Source organism: Malus domestica, chromosome 13 (genome assembly GCF_042453785.1).
Source record: "Malus domestica chromosome 13, GDT2T_hap1".
NCBI classification, from domain to species: domain Eukaryota; kingdom Viridiplantae; phylum Streptophyta; class Magnoliopsida; order Rosales; family Rosaceae; genus Malus; species Malus domestica.
Window position 1 is genome coordinate 547,816 of NC_091673.1, and position 20,182 is coordinate 567,997.

A 20,182-nucleotide genomic window follows, 5' to 3' on the forward strand; every position below is an offset into this window, starting at 1 on the left:
GTTTGGTAAACAATCGTTATTTGAAGAAATGACCTAAGAGCAAGTCCACCCCTGTGGACTTTGCGCCAGCACCCAGCGCATTTATCCACTCAAGTGAACAGTAACAGACTCCAATAAACAGTAATAGGCCAAGGCATCTCCACCCCTAAAACTAAATAGCCTAGTCAATTTTATTAAAATTTTATTAATTTTTATTATAAAATAATAATTTTTATGAAAGTACTCTCTGGACTCCATTCTTCTTTTTCTTCCCTGATTTTCCAACTGTGCTGTCAAGCACAGTTTCACCACTTTTTCTTCCCTTCTTCTTTTTCTTCTCTTCAAACCACCAAAACCCATGTGAGATTAACCAAGTTCGGCCTTACCCCACGAGCCGCAACCACCAAACGAACCCGACGACCCGCAATCCCACCCAACCCTCCTCCTCGATCCCCTCACCCACTGGTGCGCCAACCAAAACTGCAAACCCTTCGCCGTCGATCCTCTCGATCCCCGGAGCTCCTCCGATTGCGACTGGTTCTCCGACGCCGCCTCCGATTCAGACCATGACGTCAGCTACTTTGTCACCGATCTATTCAATCGCTGCAGCTCCGAGCAACAACCCAAGACCGAGAGGGAGGGTTTTGGATATGGAAGCTCGAGTTGGGGTGGTGGTGGAAGGAAAGCAGAGAGCTTCGAATTCAGCTCAAGGAGACGTGGCGGTATCGCCTGGCATCATGTAGGCCGGGCAAGGGCTCAGCACATTCTGAGTCGGCCTAGAGACCAGCTTGGGCTGGGTGCCAGCCTATTTGCTCGGCTGGAATGGATTGGCTGGGTGCTGGGCCAATAATTTGGTTGGGTGCTGGCCTAAAGGTTCCCCGGTGGAACTGCTCTAATCGAAACCGATGGGATTTTTGGCACGAATTATAATTGATAACTCAGTATGATAAATCTGAAGTCTTATGTTTCTCCAATTAAATTATCAAAATATAATTTTTTTTATTAACTTAGAACTTTGAATAGTTGTATTATTAAATAATTTCTTGAAACAAAATTTTTATTTACTAAAATACTAGTAAAATAAGGGAGTTACTATTAAACTAATCAAAAGTAAATTTGACTTCTAACCACAAAGACTTCAAGTTCAGTCAACACATAACACTTTGATTGAAAAGGTATTTATTATGTCAAATATGACAGTAACATCCTCATCTAAAATTTAACATATGCTTTAGAGATGCACTGAACATTTTGATTAAAACTTTCAATTAAAATAGATAAATTCAGTTGTTTATAGTGACTATTTTGGAAAAGAAACCTGAAAAGTTTGTAATTTTTCTTCAACCATTTGTGGCTGTTAAATAGTTTGGAAAAATAGACTGGTTACAAAAATAATGTGAACTCCTCGGAACAAAATTTGGGGAAGAATGCATTGGTAAGCAAACCGAGGGGCGATTGGTTTAACTGTCAACAGCAGTCAATGTAATGGCTTTTGCCATGCACACGCGGCACACATGCAAACCAAAACATCCTCCCCCACTAATTTATACGCCTTTTTTTTTTTCTCATCATCCTATTTATATCGTTAGATGAATTTGAATTTCAAGATTCGTGTTATAAATAAGCATAAATTTCAAAATTCAAATTTATTTAACGATGATTAATAGAAGAATAAGCATACAACATATTAAATAATGGTGAGTAAAAATGCAATTTTTTTCCCCCTCTTTTTCCCCTTTTGCTTTTTTGTTGTTGCTTCAATTAATTTGTCTCCTCTTTAATTTTGTGCTACGCTTAGTGGTGCACCAATTAATGTGGGGACCTAGGGGGCCGAGCCCATGGCCCAAACAGAGGGCCCATTTTCACAGCCTATCTCATTTGGCCCACCTACTTTATAGGCCCACATGGGAAAACAATAAAGATTCCAGATGTATATGTCAGTTGGAGGTAATTTGGTAGGGACTGTCAATATTACCATGCATTAAATAACGCAATTTCACAAACAGGTCAATCTTAATTTTTCAATAAATAAATGTTTCAACTCTCAATCTCATCAACCAATAACAAAACTCTGCTGACCTCACTGTGGCGATAAACGCGTTTCATGTAAATCTTTCTTCAATATGCTAAAACAAGAAACAAGAATTAAATCACAGAACCTTTACACCAAGAGCTGCACTCTACAATGCGTAGTACAAGAATCACGGTTCAACCCCGAAAGAATCAGAATACATGATTAAGTTTAATCCGCCACGTTAATTACTTTACCAATCACTCGTGATCAAATGCTCAAGTGTTCTTCCCTTGGCAGGCTCTGAACGGTACCCGACCATCTCCCCGGCGAGTGATCACTGCTGTTGGAAGACACGTGACCCTCCGCCCTAGCATCCCTTATCATCCTTAGAACATCTCTCATCGCTGGTCGGTTCTCCGGTGAAAGCGCAACACAAGCCATTGCTATGTTAAGAAGTGCCTGCAGCTTCTCCTCTGATGCGTCATTCCCCGAGGCAGGGTCATCCCCTGACTCTATCTCTTCTTCGCGCACTGAGCGGACCCATCTAGGGATGTCCGAACCATGTTCCTGAACAAGGTCTTGGAAGGGAGTCTTTCCGGTTAGGAGCTCCAGGAGGAGGACGCCAAAGCTGTACACATCGGCTGGTTGGGTGGACGGTCTTCTGATGTCGCGGCATTCTGGTGCTCTATAAAAGAGAGTGGTTGCGCTAGGTTCTTCGAGTGAATTCGGATCTCGGAATAACGTGAGACCATAATCCGTCAAGCAGGATTCAAAATCGGAACCTAACAAGACGTTTGAGGATTTCAAGTTTCCATGAGTTAAGCCGGGGTTCTGGTGGATATAAACAACACCACTCGCCAAGTCCTCAGCTATTTTAAGACATGACGTCCAGTGAAGCGGCTTCCCGCCTCCTGAAGTTCTTGAACCTGTAAAACAGTTGGAGTATTTCACCACTACAACTAGTCTAAAGAAACATTCAAGAAAACTTGTTGAACAAGCGACAAAAGCCAACTAAAAGCCAAGTATTTAATGAAATGAACTAGATTAGCGAAGGTACAATGCACACAGTTATGTGACGACGCGACGAGAGAGATAGACAGAAAGCGATATATCTCCAGCTACACGGTTGAATCTCTCCAAATAATATGATCAAATGTGCAACGTGCAGACACGATAACCAGAGAATTTGAGCCAGTGAGACGTCACTAACATGCTGAGGTCACTCATACTCAAAATTGAAAGGTTGATTAGCAGGCCATCTCCTTTCCAAAGATTGAAATTTATTATTGTATAATTGAGTTCAATTATTAATTACCCTCTGAAATCTTGTCTTTATTTACCTAAATCTCTTGGAGAATGATGAACTGTGCAGAAAGACTGACAATGACTCATGCCACACTAAATCAACATTTTTTTCCTCAGAATATTGGCCTCATGAAAAAGAGATAAATTCAAACTTAAATGCAGGAAAGTAGTCGACGAGCAATAACATGCATTAAGAAAATATATATAGAGCTTACATGAAATTTAGTCATTGATGATCGCATAAAAAGGCGACCTCAAACCAACAAGGCTTTCTGCTTTGTAAGGGCTAAATGGAACGTATATCGTATGCAACCTTATTAGTTTACAAAGAAGTTTTTTTTCACAACTCTCAAACCCATAATTTTTTTGTCACAAAAGAGTAATCTTTCTGTTAATCATTCAGTGATGATCACAGGAATGATGAAATCCTAGCTATGAGATCTAAGAGGACATTCCCAAATCAGGCTGTAGACTTGTGTGTGGGGTCCAACCCCAATTCAAGGAGTTGAATTTGTTTTAAAAACCCAGCCAGCCTCCTCACGTTTCATAGAAATGGAAAGGGATGAAATTTCCTCCATCAGAAAGAACACACAAGCACCAAATTTATTAGGTTCATGAATACGTCATGTTTATAGGATGGCCAACATGGCTTCCAGCCCAGAAACCTGCATGGGGTGGACCCTACAGGCGCCTACAGATGTAGGTGACCCCACACCACTAATTCATCATGCTTTCACTGGATCAACATGGCAAATCCAACATGACCCACCGTTAAATCAATAATCAATGACCTCTAAAAATCATTAGTTAGAAAGTTTACATCACTAAATATGTCTAGTTAGAAAGCTTGTATGATAATGATAAAGATGCTTACGTAGGGTTTTCCGACTAAGGCAACTTTACATGGAATAAGTCTTATATTTTATGAAAAATGTTGTACAAATAAAGTGGTTAGACAATTCTAATTTTTCTTGTAATTTAGTCACACCCGACCCCACATGAAACACAAGCTACTTGGAAAATTTATGATGTTAACCAGAAGTTAATCTCAAACTTTGGTACGGAAAACTTTACAAGCTAAACACAACCATAGTGATTATTAAACGAAAAAAATAAATAAAAAAGCAGGTGAATAAGGGGAGTAGATGAGATGAGAGGACCGACAAGACATACCATGAATAAGTGAAAAGAGGCTGCCATTGGGGAAATAATCGTATACGAGCAGGCGTTCCTCCTTGGCCTGGAAGTAGGCCCTCAGTGGGACCAAGTGTGGGTGCCTCAGCTTCCCTAGCAAGTCCACGTGTCTCCTAAACTCGTCCATCCTCGGGTACCTCGAGTCCTTCAGCCGCTTCACCGTCACGATAAACCCGGACTCCATCACCGCCTTGTACGTACTTCCCATTGTGCCCCTCCCCAGCGTCTCCGCCGACGCCTTGAGCAAATCCTCCAGACGGTAACCCATCTGCTGATCCCCTGCTCCGCAGAACACCAAACTCCCCAACCCCTCACCTTCCCACGAAAACCCACCATTATTACCTCCCTTGCCACTGGGCCCCTCCCCTGATCCTCCTCTCTCTGTTGCCAGCTCAGCACCCCCAACAACCCCGCCTTTGCTCCTCCTCGCCTCCCCGCCACCGCCGCGACTCCTCCGGCACACCATCCACAGCAGAACCGAGCAGATTACGACCACCACGAACCCGCCCACGCTCCCTGCGATTATCTTAATCAGTTTCCCGCGCTTTGACTTTGACTTTGGACCCGGTTGACTGGTGGGACTGATCGACGGCGGAAACCCGATAATGCCCGCGCACGGTTTGTCAATTTGTTCCCCGCAGACATCGACGTTCCCCGAAAAAGACGAGGCATTGAACAGAATCAGAGTTGGGGTCACCGGAATTTCTCCGGATAGCTGGTTATTCGACACGTTGAAGAACCGGAGGGAGGTCTGGTTGAGCGGTGGAATGGGACCGGTGAACCTGTTGTCCTGCAAGTACAGGACGTAGAGGCGGCGGAGCCTGAGCAGCGACATTGGGATTTCGCCGGAGATTTTGTTTCCAGCGAGGACGACGACTTTGAGGCGGTGGAGGTCAGAAATGGAAGAGGGGAAAACGCCGGAGAAGTTGTTGTCGTTTAGGAAGAGGGATTTGAGGTTGAGGAGGCCGGAGAGGTCGGGGATTTGGCCGGAGAGGGAGTTGCCTTTGAAGCTGAGGACTCGGAGCTGGTCGAGCCGGTTCAAGATCTTGTGATCCAGAACCCCCGTCAGGTTCGAATATTCCAGCACAAGCTTCGTGACTCTGCCTCTCAGGCAGTCCTTCACGCCTTCCCACTCGCACACATTGCTTCCCTGCCGCCATGGCAGCACGTTTTGAGGGTCGATTGTAGATTTCAGAGATAACAGAGTCTCCGCGTCTCCTGCTTCTGCCGAACCCAGAAAACCCCAGAACAGCAATGGCAGCAATAAGAAAAAGATTCGACCTTTTTGAGAAACCATTTTTAAAAATCTGCGGATTGGATCGATTTTTCAGACCGCCAACATCTCAAAAATGCAATCTTTGAACTTGGATTTTGCTGATTGAGAAAACCCAACTGGGAAATCAGAATCTGAAATGTGTGTATATATATGGAACCTTTTGAGTTTTGAATCTCGAAAGCGAAAAGGTTTTGAACTTTTTTTGGTTCACTTTCCTTTCTCAGTCTCTGCCCAATCGCTTTCCATATCTTCAAGATCTAGCACCACCTCCCCAAATTTGAGTGAGCCATTTTTACTATGCATGCAGCGATAGCATTAGAAGCAGAAGCTTCGTTCTTTGACTCGATCGATCACTGTGCTGATGCTGCAACTGTACCATTGATTGATTCGACAGCTTGAAACAAAAAACAACGGCTTTTGCTTTTCTGCTTCTAAAAAAAAAGCACTTCTAATTTACTCTACTCCCAGCTGCGGAGGAGGGGAGCATTTAAGGTGCAAAAAGCCCATTGGCGAGCTCTATGTACTGAGCAATGGGGAGACACCAAAACAGTGGGGCTTGGCAACACGACATCGTTTCCCGGACATTTACTTGTAATTGTAATTTTATTACAGCGTAAGCTTCACGTGAAGGAAGCTCAGAACTCCGCTTCTCTCTATGATTTGTATATTCTTAATCTGCAGGCACTATTAAACCCAATAATTATAACTAAATAAATAATATTTTCTAAATTTATGTTTGTTTTTTACTTTCTCTTGGGCGGCTCAAAGGCTCAGACTTTTTTTACCGGAGAGTGGTGAAACCTCAAAAGGGAAAGGGATCCAAAATTTACTCACCCCCGAGTTTTCGATTTCATCAATTTTCAACAGCTAGCTACCCTCTCTGAAATTAACAAGCGTCCGAAAAACTTAGATAAAAAAAGAGAAAATGGAGTTTTAACGAAAAGTTCGTGATACTGTTCATTTTAATGAAAAATTATATTTTTATACGAAAAAATCAATCATAGTACTATTCATTTTAACCTTTATTTTGTCTTTATCGTTAAAACTCAAAGTTTTAAAACCATTTTTATCAGTTTTTAAAAAAAAAAAGAATATTGAAGTTGTGAAGGGTTTGAGTGAGTCGACCCAGATAAATGCTAAAACTTGAAAAGGAAAATTATACATAAAAAAAATCTGGAAAAAAAAGAAAAATAATGAAAAATGTTTGAAAACTTTGAGTTTTAACACAAAATAAATGGTAAAGTAAATAATACTAAGATTAACTTTTTAAAATAAAAATATGATTTTTTGTTAAAATCAACAATCCTAAAAGTTTTCATTAAAGTTCTCATAAAAAAAAAATTGCACATTAAATTAGCGCTTGAAAACTCGATACTTGAAAAAGAAAACTCTTGAGAACAATATTTTAACTGGGCAACCAGGTGAAATAATTGAAACCTCGAGACATTCTTTTGTCGCCGATTAATCACATAGTAAGTATTAATGGGCGAATGATTTATTTTTTAAACGCCTAATAAGTATTTATTAAGCTAGGGATGCTATTAAAACAAGGTCTTAATTGCCTCCTCGTAGTCCATGCTAGGCCACAAGGGGTTGAACTTATTGGACTACCAGACACCTTACTCCATCATTGCGAACTTATCCATAAAAAGAGAAATTTTTCCTTGTAACCGAAACATAAAAGATACACTACGTGCTTTTATATGAATAGTGAGAAATTGTATTTTTTAAGTTATTAATTTTTTAACACACATATCTTACAATTTGTATAGTAACACATGATGTACTATCTCGTATTCCGATCACACTGAAAAATCTCTTCCCTAAAAAAGCTTACAAGGTGTTTCAAACCAATAGATACATAAATTTTCTAAATTATTTGTCTAATATGTCACGGTAACAGAGAGGTAAGTCTCTTTCCTCATTACTCGTGTACAATCATTGGTATATTACACGTGACAAAAAGCTGGAACAAGTAATTGAGCTCACGTTATATATCCGGCCCAACAAGAAATGAGGAGAGAGGGTTGAGCTGATCACGTTATTTCACCGCCACTTGGTATTCGGCTCCAACAACTCATGCCAACTGGCTTTGAATCGATCAATACGGTGGTTGACGGTGGTCGTGGCCTGACGACACACCCGCGTACGTTGCCGGAGATCTAGGAGGGCCCAAAAGATATCAAATCTCATGCACACAAGCAATCAGCAACTAGTATCCAGCTTTTATTTGGGACAAGTATAATAATACATTGGTTTGAAAATACTTATATAAACAAATGGTTAGAAAATCAAAATCAAAGTCATATCAGGAGAAAGATTTATAAGAAACGAGCTCCCCATCATTGTGACGTCTTGATTCAATATCATGTGGCTGGCAATGAATTCGTTTCAGATATGTCTCAGATACGTCGCTATTATAAGAAAAAAGATAAAACCTGAAATGGATTTTGAATGGATGCACATTGGGACCAAGGTACCAAACAAGCCTTTATATCCCCTTACTACGATGTTACAAACAAAATGCACATAACCATGCGTAAATATATGAAGAAAACTTCGCCATACAAAGAATTATGAAGACAGAAAGTTCTGCCTTGATGCCTTAAACCATGCGTGCCTGCAATTCCCATCTGTGTCATAACCCCATGAAACAGAATTTAGAGCAAGAGAGAAGAGAAACGGAAGCTCAAGCAGCCTGCAATTGGCGGCGCCGAGCTGCAGCTTTATCAAGTGCCTTCAATCTATTAGCTTCCATTCGCGTTTTCTGTTCATCTGTCATCTGATTTTCACTGGATTCCCTAGCTTCATTATTTTGAACTTGATTGGTTATTTCTTTCTGGAAACTATCTGCTGCAGATATACTAGCACTAGCAGCAACCATCTCACCATGGAACGTCTCAGACGGTTCCTACAATTAGCAAAGCAAAGGACATCAAGCTCTACTAATTAACAAACGGAGCTTTAATCCGAACACCAAGAAATAAACTAGATTGAACAAAATTGCACATACTTGAGTAGCTTTCTCATAGATTTCATGAAGCATCTCTTCCTGCATATCATCCACATCATGGTTCCCTGAAGACGAACCCCCCTGGTGATCACTTGGTCCCTCAGGGTTCAAAGTTTCTGCAGGAATATAACAAGATCAGAATTCAAAATGGAAACATAAAAGACGATGGTTTTTCCAAATCAACTATTTCAAATGCCACGATGAATAAGATTATATTGTCTTATCCTACATTTTATAGACACTTCAAGCACAAGCATGGTACAATGCGAAAAACCACAACAAATCATTCATCAAATGAGAATGTTGGAATGTTGTCAAAGATTGTCCCACAAACTTATGTCAACTGGTCCAGACGTTGTCATGCACGGCATCCCTCTACACAGTTCGTCAGAAGCAGACCCGGCCGAATAGGAAGGCAACACATTTGAAGAGCAGGAAGGGACGCCTGAAGCAGTACCGGAGCCGACTCATTGGTCCCTAAGGCCTCAAGGTAAAAAGGTGGTAAAGAAAAAAGGAAGTTCTTCCAAGAATGACTATACAAAATATATGGACGAACTTGCTCGCCAAGGTGAACTGAGCATGGCACGGGAAGCAGCTAGAGATGAGGCAAAAGCTATGACTATACAAGCAATCTTAGCAGCTACTAAGAGACGTGATGTGGCTAATGAGAGACAAAGAGAAATACTTAATTGAGAATGGAGATGCTTAGAGAAGAAAGGAAGAACTCCCTACTTGATTATTAAAACTAAGTAACATAAAATCAATGCAAGTAGATTTCCACTTATCAATATTATTCTCACCCACTAATCTCTGGTAGTCCGGTGCAGTGATGTTTCTCTCCTCAACATTGCTCATATTCCACTCAGCAGCCAATCCTTTATCCTAACATCATATCCCTAATCGAGTTATTACCTAAACGTCTGAGGATCCCATTTTCAATCTTCTTACAGGTCTTCTGTTAATTACTTACAGTAATTGCAGCACTCAGTCCTTCCAATTAATACCAAACAACTCTGGCAATAGGCACTCAAGATATTGTACAAATGATAATATGCCAGCAACTCTAAAAATGTATCTCATCACATGATAAATTAGAACAATTATACAAAAATGACGGAGCATAATACCCTGTTGATCATTTGGAATGCCTTCCTCGACTGGTGGTTCGCGCAACTTTGTTGGGTCTCCTCCACTTGCAACTCTTTCTCTCAATTCCCTCAGCGTCATCTGCTCAAAAGTGCAGATTAAGAATTAAGCTTTGAGGGAGACTCCAAAGACATTCAAAATAAAAAAGTGAGATATCATCAGTACCTTTACTCGTCTGGTAGCGGCAACTTGTTCGACCTTATGAACAAACTGATCAAATGAGTAATACGGGAGCAAACGCGAATGCCATTGTGTGTACAACCCAATTAGATTTCCCAAATCTCTAACCTGCAAAAATCGCCCAAAGAAAAATGGCACTTTCACATTTTTCCTCAGTAGTATCACACTTTCGAGAAAATCGCTTCAAACCCAATAATTTAGAAAAGAACCGATACAGACTTTGTAAGGGAAGAAGTACACCATAGAAATTTCACAATTAAGAATCAATTAAAGCAACACGTCTGGATAACTGAAGGGTTTTCTTCTCTAATCGAGCTCTAATTTATAATTATCGAGTTACTTTTTACTAATTTACTGAAAAAATTAACAACTATTATGAATGTTCTTGCACAAAGGAAAAGAAACAAGAGCAGAAGTGAGATATCGGACCTCGTGTCCGCGGCCGCGGTACTTGAAGGCGCGAGGGAAGTGGCGGAGGACGTAGCCGAGGCCGTCATCTGAGAGAAGCAGCTCCGGAGTCAGCTTCGGCCGAGTCTTCGGAACCGACACCTTCTTAACCTTCCCTCCGATCCCAGTACCAGCACCGCTTTTGAAAGGATATGAAGAGGAATTGGGATTGGTAGGATTAGGGTTAGGATTGGGATTGGGATCGGGATCGGCGTTAGAATTGGGTGTAGGGGTGGAGGAGGAGGGGCAGTCACGTGACCAGTGGCCTGGTCGGCCGCACTTGTAGCAGCCGGTTGCTGCTGGTGCCTTGTCCATTTTCTTGTTCGGATTTTGCTTTCTGAATCCGACGAGTGGATCGTGATCTTTTGGTATTTTATTTCATTTTCTGGATTTATTTTTTATTTTTAGATTTCTTGGCGGGAAGAATTGGAGGGAATTAAAAAAGGCCATTTAATATATTTTAAATGGGCTCTGACTGTGGAAGCTAAGGCCCAAAATTCCCAAGGGGGTATGTCACACATCTCAAATTACTTATGTTATACTCTTTTAATGTTTTAATATTTTTTTTTATCAAGTGTTACTTCTCTTCTCCAATGCCATCAAACGAACCCAGAACATCCTTGTAAAATGCAGGCCTGAAATTCGTCTCCAATCATTGAGTCACCATATCGTGGTTGTTGTGTGACATGTTTGAAGGCATTATTTCATAATCATTCACCATTTGGCATTGCTAATTATATAAAAAAAAAAACTAGATTTTCATTGCATCCCAAAAAACTCAACTCATAACACAGGAAGAAATTTACAAGGGAAATCTCGTCACATACTTCAATTCCTTTCTCCCTCTCCTCCCTCTCTCTCTCTCTTTCAATTTCTTCACAACGAATTCAAATCAACAAATCCTCTAATTCTTTTCTCAAAAATGAGGTATTATATACAATAATACTTCCCTTGCCAATGCAAGTATCTATATGTGTATGCGTCACCTGTGATAAGTTTCAGTTTTCAAACAACGGCACCTAACGGGTTTTCGAGGTTCAAGAGTTCATGGACCAATCGTAGTTCTGGTAAACGATACTTACATGCCCTCCGTCACCCAAAAGATGTGTCAAAAGACCGGCTCTGGTTGCATCCAAGTATATCAGGATCCACTTTAGAATTTCCTTTTCTTGTCCAAAGTCACCATTGAACCTGCACAAACGCGCGCGCACACACAATATTTGTTTCTCTTCAGCATTGTCTAACCATGACGGTTGCTTTTAGAACAGCTAATGAAGGTTTAATAGTGACTTAATCACTCACCATTTAATAATTTGGGTGAGGTGCACGGTCCTCTTCTCCAAGTTCACTTCCATTCCACCGCTCTTAAAGAACTCTCTAGCTGCAAATCTCAATTCAGCTTCAACTCCTTGGGGTGAGAAAAATCTTACCGTTGGGCTTGACCTTGTCCCGTTGCAGAGTCCGAAGTGAATTAATGGATTCACACTAGCACAGGCAAGCTGTATTATATTGGACGAAATGAAACTCAGTAATCTTTTCAGACAATGAGAAAGTTACTCAAACAAAATAACAAGTATGTATGACTAAAATGCAAGTGGAGGAAACTTTTATCCAGAACTGTTCTATCGTCCAATGATTAGGGAAGGGAGAAGGCAGAAGAATCAGAGATTAATAAAAATGTTCACCTCTGTACGCTTGTCTCCAGCTCCAAGGGGCTTGACCAAGGAATAAGGAGGTCTGCGGTTGTTTCTGAGGATCCCATTTTCGATGGTGCTGAGGGAATAAGGATGGCCACCGACCAAATATTGGAAGTCGGAAAAGAAGGATCTCCTTTCGATTACTCCTTGTGGACGTCCTATCCTGATAACCGCATGGATGACCATGGCATTGTAGAGGTTCAAAAAGAAGGCTAGCCTCTCATCCTTTGAGAGTTCAAAAAGGTTTACTCGGTGTAGTTCTTGAACCAAATTTATGTACCTGCATTGAAGAGAAGAAGGGATTTACTTAAAACAAAGTTCCATAACTTGCAATGCAGATTAAGATCGGCATCAATGTATCACTAATTTGATACAATTTTCTGTAAAGTAAACTAGTAAATTGGTGAAATTGATGCCAATCAAAGTATTTCGTTCAAAGAGGAAGCCACTTCATCATATTTCAATTCTCAGGAATATGCAATGTAAAGCAAGAAACAGCAAATTGGTGAAACTTTCGGCATATAAATGCTTATCTAATTGAGTGAAAGTGCTAACTGCAATGTTGACTGATCCTACCTTCTGAACTCCTCACTGTTGCTAATGCCGATGTAATCAAGATGGCGCCGGTCATCTGAGGCATAGGACTCGAGTATGGCAGACATGATCTTGGTGAGCCTTTGGCCAACTTTCGCTGCAGGCTTTGGTTCACAATCATTTATGGATCCCCGGAAATTAAAGCATTTGGGAATTAATGGTTCGTGCTCAAGGAAACGATAAAAATGGTTTCCATCCTCGAAATCATTTTCCCTACACAAACACAAAAGGGTTATTATGGATGAAACTATGCCAGTTTCTTTAGTTTTCAGTTGGTTCGACAGGTATTTTCTTACCCAAAGACATGATGAATGAAGTGCTTCCTGGCAAGCTGCCTTCCAATCTCAACTGCCTGTGTATGTTGTTATATACAAATAATTAACATCCACACTCGACAGACAAACTTTTGTTTTGTTGTTTTAAAACATCTGTGTAATGCTCACGTGTAATCTAAAATTTGGACCGAAAGGGCTCTGGTTCATTAGTTAAATTTGACCAACCAAAATGCAAAATTAACAGAATTTCAACAAAATACAGTTAGAAAATGGGACTAATTAATAATTATTATACGTCATAATTGAAACAAGAGTGCTGAGAACTCGGTCCAATTCCTATCAATTTATGAAACAAGGTCGGCAGACGCAACGTTTGAAATTCCTCCATACCCAAAATGTGGAAAAAGGACTTGGGGGCCATGTCAAAAACGTTACGCGTTTACTCTTTTCATAAATCATGGCATGAGTTATGCATTCCCTGGGGGTGGGAAGGAGCCAAATATCTGACTGAAGTTTGTAATGCGTGATTTGACATCTAATGGGACCCCTTCAAAGTTCAAACATATCTTGATGGCTAAACCAGGTCCAACACAACCTTTCTTGTTTTCTAAGGAATCATTTCAAGGAGGACTTGTACGGGTCGTTACACATTATGTGCTAATAATACAAAAATGTGTATTGATTTTTCTTCATGTATTCTTGTATTATAGACGCATAATGCTATCGTAACTGTGTACCCTTATACAAGTAGCTCTCTAGCCGTTGGTTACAAAACCAGTCACACAAAAAGGCATATAGAACTTCATCAAAAACATGGTCCACCAGCACTCAACTACTTGTCCTTCCACAATTTATGACCTAATTTTCCACTACTATCTCACTCAAAAAAATTCTAAGCTGCAACTGAAATTTATTCTCACATTAATATATTTTTTATCACGTGAATTTGAAACACAAAAATTGCTCTTACATAGGTAAAATTGAATGCAAAGGAAAGAGCGTCAGAAAAATAAACTCAAAGAGAGTGGACCTAGTGAAAAGCTCCTTATAATAATGATATTGTGGATGCCATAATTGTCTTCAATGAATCTAACATGTGATGCAAGCTTTTCATTCAAATTAGTCTAAAAATTACTAAATTCAATGATAAATGTAGCTACAAACTAAGCATTAAAATGTACGAAGTAGGTTTGTATCGGTAACCCATATTATTCTTGTGCAAATAGAATAATAATTGGTTTTAAATTTAATTAATTAATGATTTTTATAGTAATTTTGTATTTATTAAGTTTAATGTAATCATACTCCACCGCCATGGTCGTCATTATTAATGTTAGCTATGGAAGTGAGAAAGACGCCAAAGCAAAGTAGGAGAAGATGACAAAATTATTACTAGTTAAACTATTACATTAATTAATGTGTTTATTTTTTATTAGCAACACATTGCAAAATTTAAAGATCTAAACTAAAAAATTCAAGATAATGTTAAGCAGATTAAATTTATAAGCTAAATTTTGTAAACTAATGACATGAAAGTTGATAATTAAATAATTACTTAAATATTAATTAATACTCTTATTTTTTATTGATGACATATCATTTAGAGTTTACAAATTTAATCTACTTGTATTACTAAAAAATGTATCCACTTAATACTAATATTTTATTAATATTTCGTACTTAACAACGGCCAAAACCTCACTTAATATTGAAACCGGATCCTCTCTTGAGCTTAAGAGGTTGAGCCTCCTGAGCAAATCACATTGGCCGTTGAAATTTGATCAAACGACTGCAATTATTATAACTTTTAGAGAGAACCCATGTTTATAGTCATTGGATCAAATTTCAACAGCCCATATAATTTGTTTAGGAGGCTCAACATCCTAAGCTCAGGAGGGGATCCAGTTCCCTTAAGGTACCGTTTGGTACGTGGGACGGGACGGAACGGAGTGGGACGAGATGTTCCGTCCCACGTTTGGTGCGCCTAAAACGGGTGGAACGCGTTGTTCCACGAGACACGTTTTGAGTGAATTTTTGTTCCACCTCACCCCCTGGAACGACTCGTTCCACATTCGTGGAACACAAAATTATAACATCTCCGTCTCTTTCTTCTTCCTTCTTGTTTCCATCCGAGGACATCTTTGCTCCCTCTCCATCCCGTCCTATCTCGTCCTGTCCCGTCTCATTCAATTCCGTTCTGTCTCATCTGCATACCAAACGATACCTTAATACCTAGCGGTTACTCATATCTTATTAGCGCTTGAGCCTCCTAAGCTCTGGAGGGGATCTGGTTCCCTTAGGGTGCGTTTGGTACGCAGACGGGACGGAACGGGACGGGACAGGACGGGACGGAACAGGACGGGACGGAACGAAGGTGTAATTTTTGAAAAAGACATGGGGTATATTTGTCTTAAAATGGTAAAACATTGTGTTCCACAGACGTGGAACAAACCCGTTCCAGAGGGGGTAGGTGGGACGCAAAAACACCCAAAATCTGTCCCGTGGAACAGCCCGTTCCACCCATTTTTGGCGCACCAAACGCGGGACGGAACGCCTCGTCCCGTTCCGTCCCGTCCCGTCCCACGTACCAAACGCACCCTTAATACCTAGCGGTTACTCATATCTTATTAGCGCGTAATCAGTAAACTGCGGCTAAGTTAGCGGTTCGATCCGCAGCAGCCGAGCAACTAAATTTAAATGCTGCGCGGCACACTGTAACCAAATGATCCCGCGGAGTTTAATTCAAACAAGAGGACAAGAATCCGCGAGTCAAGCGGTTACGGTGGTCCGAGACACAGAGAATAACAGTAAAAAAAACAGGTGTGGAAATTTGGGAGGGGGGAAGAGGGGTCCGTACCTTTCGACGCCCACAGTCCAAGTGCTGAATGATGACCTCCACCATCTCGCTCCCGGCGAAGCAGTTCTTGACGATCTTCATCTTCATCAGACGGTCCTGAATCGGCAACTTCTGCCGCAACACCCTAACTATCCCGATCATCTGGTCCGTGCACTCCTCCTCATCCAAATCGTCGAATCCGTAAACCGGCGGCGCAGGCGCGTCGTCGGGACATTTCGAACTGAGCATCTCTTCCAACCGCTGGTCAAATCCGCCGCTGTTCCTCAGCGAGTTGAGCGCCACTAGTCCTCCGAACAGCTTCTCGTTGAAGAAAATCTGAGGTACAGACGAGCTACCCGTCCTCTCCACCAGCTCCTTCTGGCGATTGGGATACACGTCAATGTTGATCTCCACGAATTTCAGCCCCTTCTCTCTCAGAAACCTCCGCACCGCCGTGCAGTCCCTGCAATTCGACCGGGAGAAGAAGCAGATTCGACCTTTCAGCGCCTCTTGTCCCTGTGGCTGCTGGTAATCGTCAGACTCGCTCTTGAGCTTGACGGTCACTTTGAGGCCGGAGAGATTGAACTCCGTCACGTCTTTCGATTTCAGATATTCTTCTCCGTTGCTATTGAGGCGCTGGTCCTTCAGCGACGACAGCCGCCTCACGAACGCCGCCGAGAAATTGCTGCTTCGCTCCCGGATGAGCTTCCCGATCGCCGGCACGTCGACGCCGAATTTCTGGTTATTCGAAGGGTCGTCGTTTGGAGAATCCGGAGGCGATGAGTAAATCCCAGGCGGCGCCTTCGGCTTCGGGAGGTGCGCGTGAGGACGGAAGATCCCTTCCCCTGCTGTATCGGGCATCTCAACGGCTAATTGCACGTGCTCGGATTTTTTCGGAGAAACCGTTTGAAACTCGTCCGACTTTTCGGTTATCGAGGTGGGCGAAACGTCGTCGTCCCGTTCTTCCAGGTCACCATTTCCATTTGCATTTGGAATCTCAATTTCCGAAAAGCCATCTGCCTCTTCCTCCTCGTAATCTTTTTGCTTCGGTATACCGTTGGGGGCAGAATTTGAACGATTTAATATTTTCTCGGGCTTTCTGGGACTTTCCGGGAAAACCCCATTCGCCGGCACGCTGTTTAATTTTCCGGCGGCTTTACAAACTCTGACCTCAACGACATTGTTCCTGATTCCATCGGTGGAAAAATCCATTGATTTCCTTCTTCTCGAGGAAATGCAAGATTTTTCTGTTTTAGGAAAAGGAAAACTGGGAACCCTAAGACTAAGAGGAGGAGGGGAGAGAGAGAGAGAGACAGAAACGAGGAGGAGGGAGAAGGAGAGTGGACAAAAAGGGAAGCGAAGAAAGCAAAGGGAAAATGGGTTAGAGAGAGTTTTGTTTGTTGGAGAGGTAACGATGAATTCGGAGAGGTTTTATGGAGGAAATGGGCAGAGGTTTATGGAATCCCATTTATTTCATTTATTTATTTTCTAAATACAAGTAGAGGTCAAATACGTTGAGACATTTGGACTCTTCTGAGCCATATCCAATGGGTCGCCGGCCCAACCTAAAAAATATCAGCGGCCCTACTTAAACCGTAATCTATGGGTTTCAATTACTATAATACCCCTAGAACCTAGGAATTGCAGAAATTTTCAGAGACGGATAACCGTAGGAATCAGGGCGGTTGTTGTGTTAGCGGTGATTAAAATATCTACGAATTTATCAATACTCTTGTCGAAATATCCAAAAAATCAAGGATTGATATGAAAAGAGAGTCTAAATGCATACTTCAGGCTGATTTGGTATTGTTGTGCTTTGAAAAAAAACTTATTCTGCTGTGCTATGAGAGAGAATAAGCTCATTTTTGTTGTTTCACGTTTTCAGCTTTTTTCACCCAAAATTGTGAAAATAAGCTGTTTTTAAGTGTTTACCAAATACATTTTTGAGCTTAACTTTTTTTTATACCCACTTTTTATAAAAGCACCTCAGTACCAAGTCAGTCTTTCACCTTATATTAGCTAGATGCAGAAAAATAATGAATACTTATGATATTTACTGATTCACTACAAAAAGTTTGCCGAACCCCTTGCATATTTCGAACTTCTGAACTTTTTTTAGAATTCTTTCACTAATTTCAACTAAATTTGAATGAGTTGATATACCTAATTACCCATCCCATTGTAAATTTTTATAATTTCTATCGAAGACAACTGATATCAATATATCTATTAATATTTTTATTAATTTTGTACATCGATATTTTCACCTGTATCGATATTTTAAACACTAATATTAGCAACATCTAATCTAAAACTGTATCGTACCGTACGGAGGGATCCCTATACATGAAGCGGGGTTAGTTATTGGCACCCCCGACCCAAAACTGAACCGTGGACATTCCCTACCTGAGCCGTGATCCAGTAGGGGCTTTTTAGGTAAATGAAAGGATTCGTTAGGAGGAATGCCGTTAGTTTACATTTGGGTGACTAGTCTAGAAAGAAAGCAATTAGAATTTAGGAAGGTTGTTCCATTGACAGAAGTGAGGATCCTCGCCGGATCCTTTTTGTAAGGATCCGAAGATCCTCAAATTACATGTATTTGTCGTATATTGTGCGGTCAGTTTCGTCAGGTACTGTTTATATTCAATTTTAACTAAAAAACTTTGCAATGATTTTTGACCACATAATGTACGATGAACGAATATGATTTGAGGATTTCAGGAATCCTGACAAAGAGGATCCGGTGAGAATTCTCTCACCATTGACAGGGCAAGAGCAAGAGTCCAAGTGGCAGTATTAGGCCAGGCCAAATTCAGTCCTTAGATAGGACTTTGAATTTCTTCAAAACATAGTCTACATAATAACAGAAAATTCTTGTTTTGTTAGGAGGGTAAACACATTTCTTCTTTTGTTACAACACAATTATTACTTTCATTTTTTTACAGCATCCAACAGAAAAAGCAAACTGTGGAAACCCTATCAAATCTTGTATATGTATAGAAATCATTGACCAACAAACAAAATTTACTGCAGCTATGTCACATAATTCACTTACCAAAGGAGTTGAAAAAATTAAAAGAACAACCTATTTAGCTTAAACATACCTTGTTTGAGGAATCATAATTGTCGTAGATACGGTGTCCTTACCTTTTGCTTTGCTAATTTTTCTTTATTTATCGTCCTTTCTCGAAAATATATTATGTCTGTATCCACCATTGCCCTTCCCCCTTTATTTTGTAGCATTCATACCGGTCCTCAATTTTGTTTTCATGATAGAAATAACGACGTAGTATAATGTAAAGAAGTGACATTGATAAATTAGGGCCAAGTCTTCTCTAATTTCCGTGGAGCAAGGTTTGTACACGGCGATGAACAACAATGGAGTTGACCTTTAGTGTCTGTTTGAAAGTGATTATGAGAGGACCAGCTAAGTTTTCTCCGATTTCCAAGCAAGGTTTGTACACGGCAAATAGATAGACAATAACTATTAAGGTTATTTTTAGTGTTCATTTTGAAGTGCTTCTGAGAGGGACATAATCACTTATAGATTGAAGCATATAAGAGGTGTTTCTCTTTAAAATTAGTTCAAAAATCATTTTAAGTGATTTTTCGAAAGACATAGAAGGAGTTTCTCCATCAATCACCTTTGGTGTGTTTTTTCCTATAAGTGATTATGATCCTTCGAATCACTTCCAAACAAAGTCCTTTGGTTTGGTGAAGAATCCGTAAATTTCTCTAATTTGTGATTTTATAGTCCATGATTCATGATATCCACGATTCATGATCTATTAAAGTCCACAAAGTATGAATTATAGTCCACTCAAAGTAATTCCAAATCTATGAAGTTAGTGATAGAAAGCCTATCTGGCTTTTCTCTCTCTGTCTCTCCCTCCCTTCCTGCGTGTTTGGCATGCCGGATAACACACCAGATAGTACTATCCTATGTTTTGTGTCATTCCGTTTTAAATTAGCACCAGATTATTTATGTGGTCCGTCCTATTTTATACGACGTACGCCGGATAACTTATACACTCCAAATCGTTGGTATTAATTAGTCGGGTCGCTGAAAACAAAATCAAGCTGACTCTTTTTCCATCTCTCTTGCTAGTTTTAAATTGTGAAACTCAGTGCCATAAATGTTCTTCAATCTTCTTTTGAGGAAGTAAATGAACATGATAATCTTTGATGAATTGAGTTTTTAATCCGATACTGCACCAAACGCCCAA

At 40.5% G+C, this 20,182-nt stretch overlaps 3 protein-coding genes across 3 annotated transcripts; all 3 read right to left on the minus strand.

The window, feature by feature from the left end:
• Positions 1–1,973: 1,973 nt before the first annotated feature.
• LOC103451483 (inactive leucine-rich repeat receptor-like serine/threonine-protein kinase At1g60630) lies at positions 1,974–6,491 on the minus strand. Its single transcript, XM_008390882.4, has 2 exons — positions 4,472–6,491; positions 1,974–2,919 (listed from the first exon to the last, which is right to left on the minus strand). Exons 1-2 carry the CDS (start codon positions 5,787–5,789, stop codon positions 2,261–2,263), a joined length of 1,977 nt encoding a protein of 658 aa, XP_008389104.2. The 5' UTR covers positions 5,790–6,491; the 3' UTR covers positions 1,974–2,260.
• A 1,754-nt stretch (positions 6,492–8,245) lies between these two features.
• LOC103451482 (chromosome segregation in meiosis protein 3-like) lies at positions 8,246–11,142 on the minus strand. Its single transcript, XM_008390881.4, has 5 exons — positions 10,537–11,142; positions 10,093–10,215; positions 9,909–10,008; positions 8,782–8,897; positions 8,246–8,679 (listed from the first exon to the last, which is right to left on the minus strand). The coding sequence occupies exons 1-5, from the start codon at positions 10,867–10,869 to the stop codon at positions 8,458–8,460; spliced, it is 894 nt and encodes a 297-aa protein (XP_008389103.2). The 5' UTR covers positions 10,870–11,142; the 3' UTR covers positions 8,246–8,457.
• A 154-nt stretch (positions 11,143–11,296) lies between these two features.
• On the minus strand, positions 11,297–17,435 carry LOC103451481 (uncharacterized). Its single transcript, XM_008390880.4, has 6 exons — positions 15,978–17,435; positions 13,142–13,197; positions 12,828–13,058; positions 12,240–12,531; positions 11,857–12,053; positions 11,297–11,745 (listed from the first exon to the last, which is right to left on the minus strand). The coding sequence occupies exons 1-6, from the start codon at positions 17,166–17,168 to the stop codon at positions 11,592–11,594; spliced, it is 2,121 nt and encodes a 706-aa protein (XP_008389102.3). The 5' UTR covers positions 17,169–17,435; the 3' UTR covers positions 11,297–11,591.
• Between the last annotated feature and the right edge of the window lie 2,747 nt (positions 17,436–20,182).

Coding starts and splice junctions, on each gene's coding strand:
- LOC103451483 (XM_008390882.4), bottom strand. CDS start 5,789: ATGGTTTCTCAAAAAGGTCGAATCTTTTTCTTATTGCTGCCATTGCTG. Junction 2,920..4,471: donor CCTCTTTTCACTTATTCATG/GTATGTCTTGTC, acceptor ACTGTTTTACAG/GTTCAAGAACTTCAGGAGGC.
- LOC103451482 (XM_008390881.4), bottom strand. CDS start 10,869: ATGGACAAGGCACCAGCAGCAACCGGCTGCTACAAGTGCGGCCGACCA. Junction 8,898..9,908: donor CATTCCAAATGATCAACAGG/GTATTATGCTCC, acceptor ATATTCCTGCAG/AAACTTTGAACCCTGAGGGA. Junction 8,680..8,781: donor TCTATGAGAAAGCTACTCAA/GTATGTGCAATT, acceptor TGCTAATTGTAG/GAACCGTCTGAGACGTTCCA.
- LOC103451481 (XM_008390880.4), bottom strand. CDS start 17,168: ATGGATTTTTCCACCGATGGAATCAGGAACAATGTCGTTGAGGTCAGA. Junction 13,198..15,977: donor TGGACTGTGGGCGTCGAAAG/GTACGGACCCCT, acceptor CAACATACACAG/GCAGTTGAGATTGGAAGGCA. Junction 11,746..11,856: donor CTCACCCAAATTATTAAATG/GTGAGTGATTAA, acceptor GCGTTTGTGCAG/GTTCAATGGTGACTTTGGAC.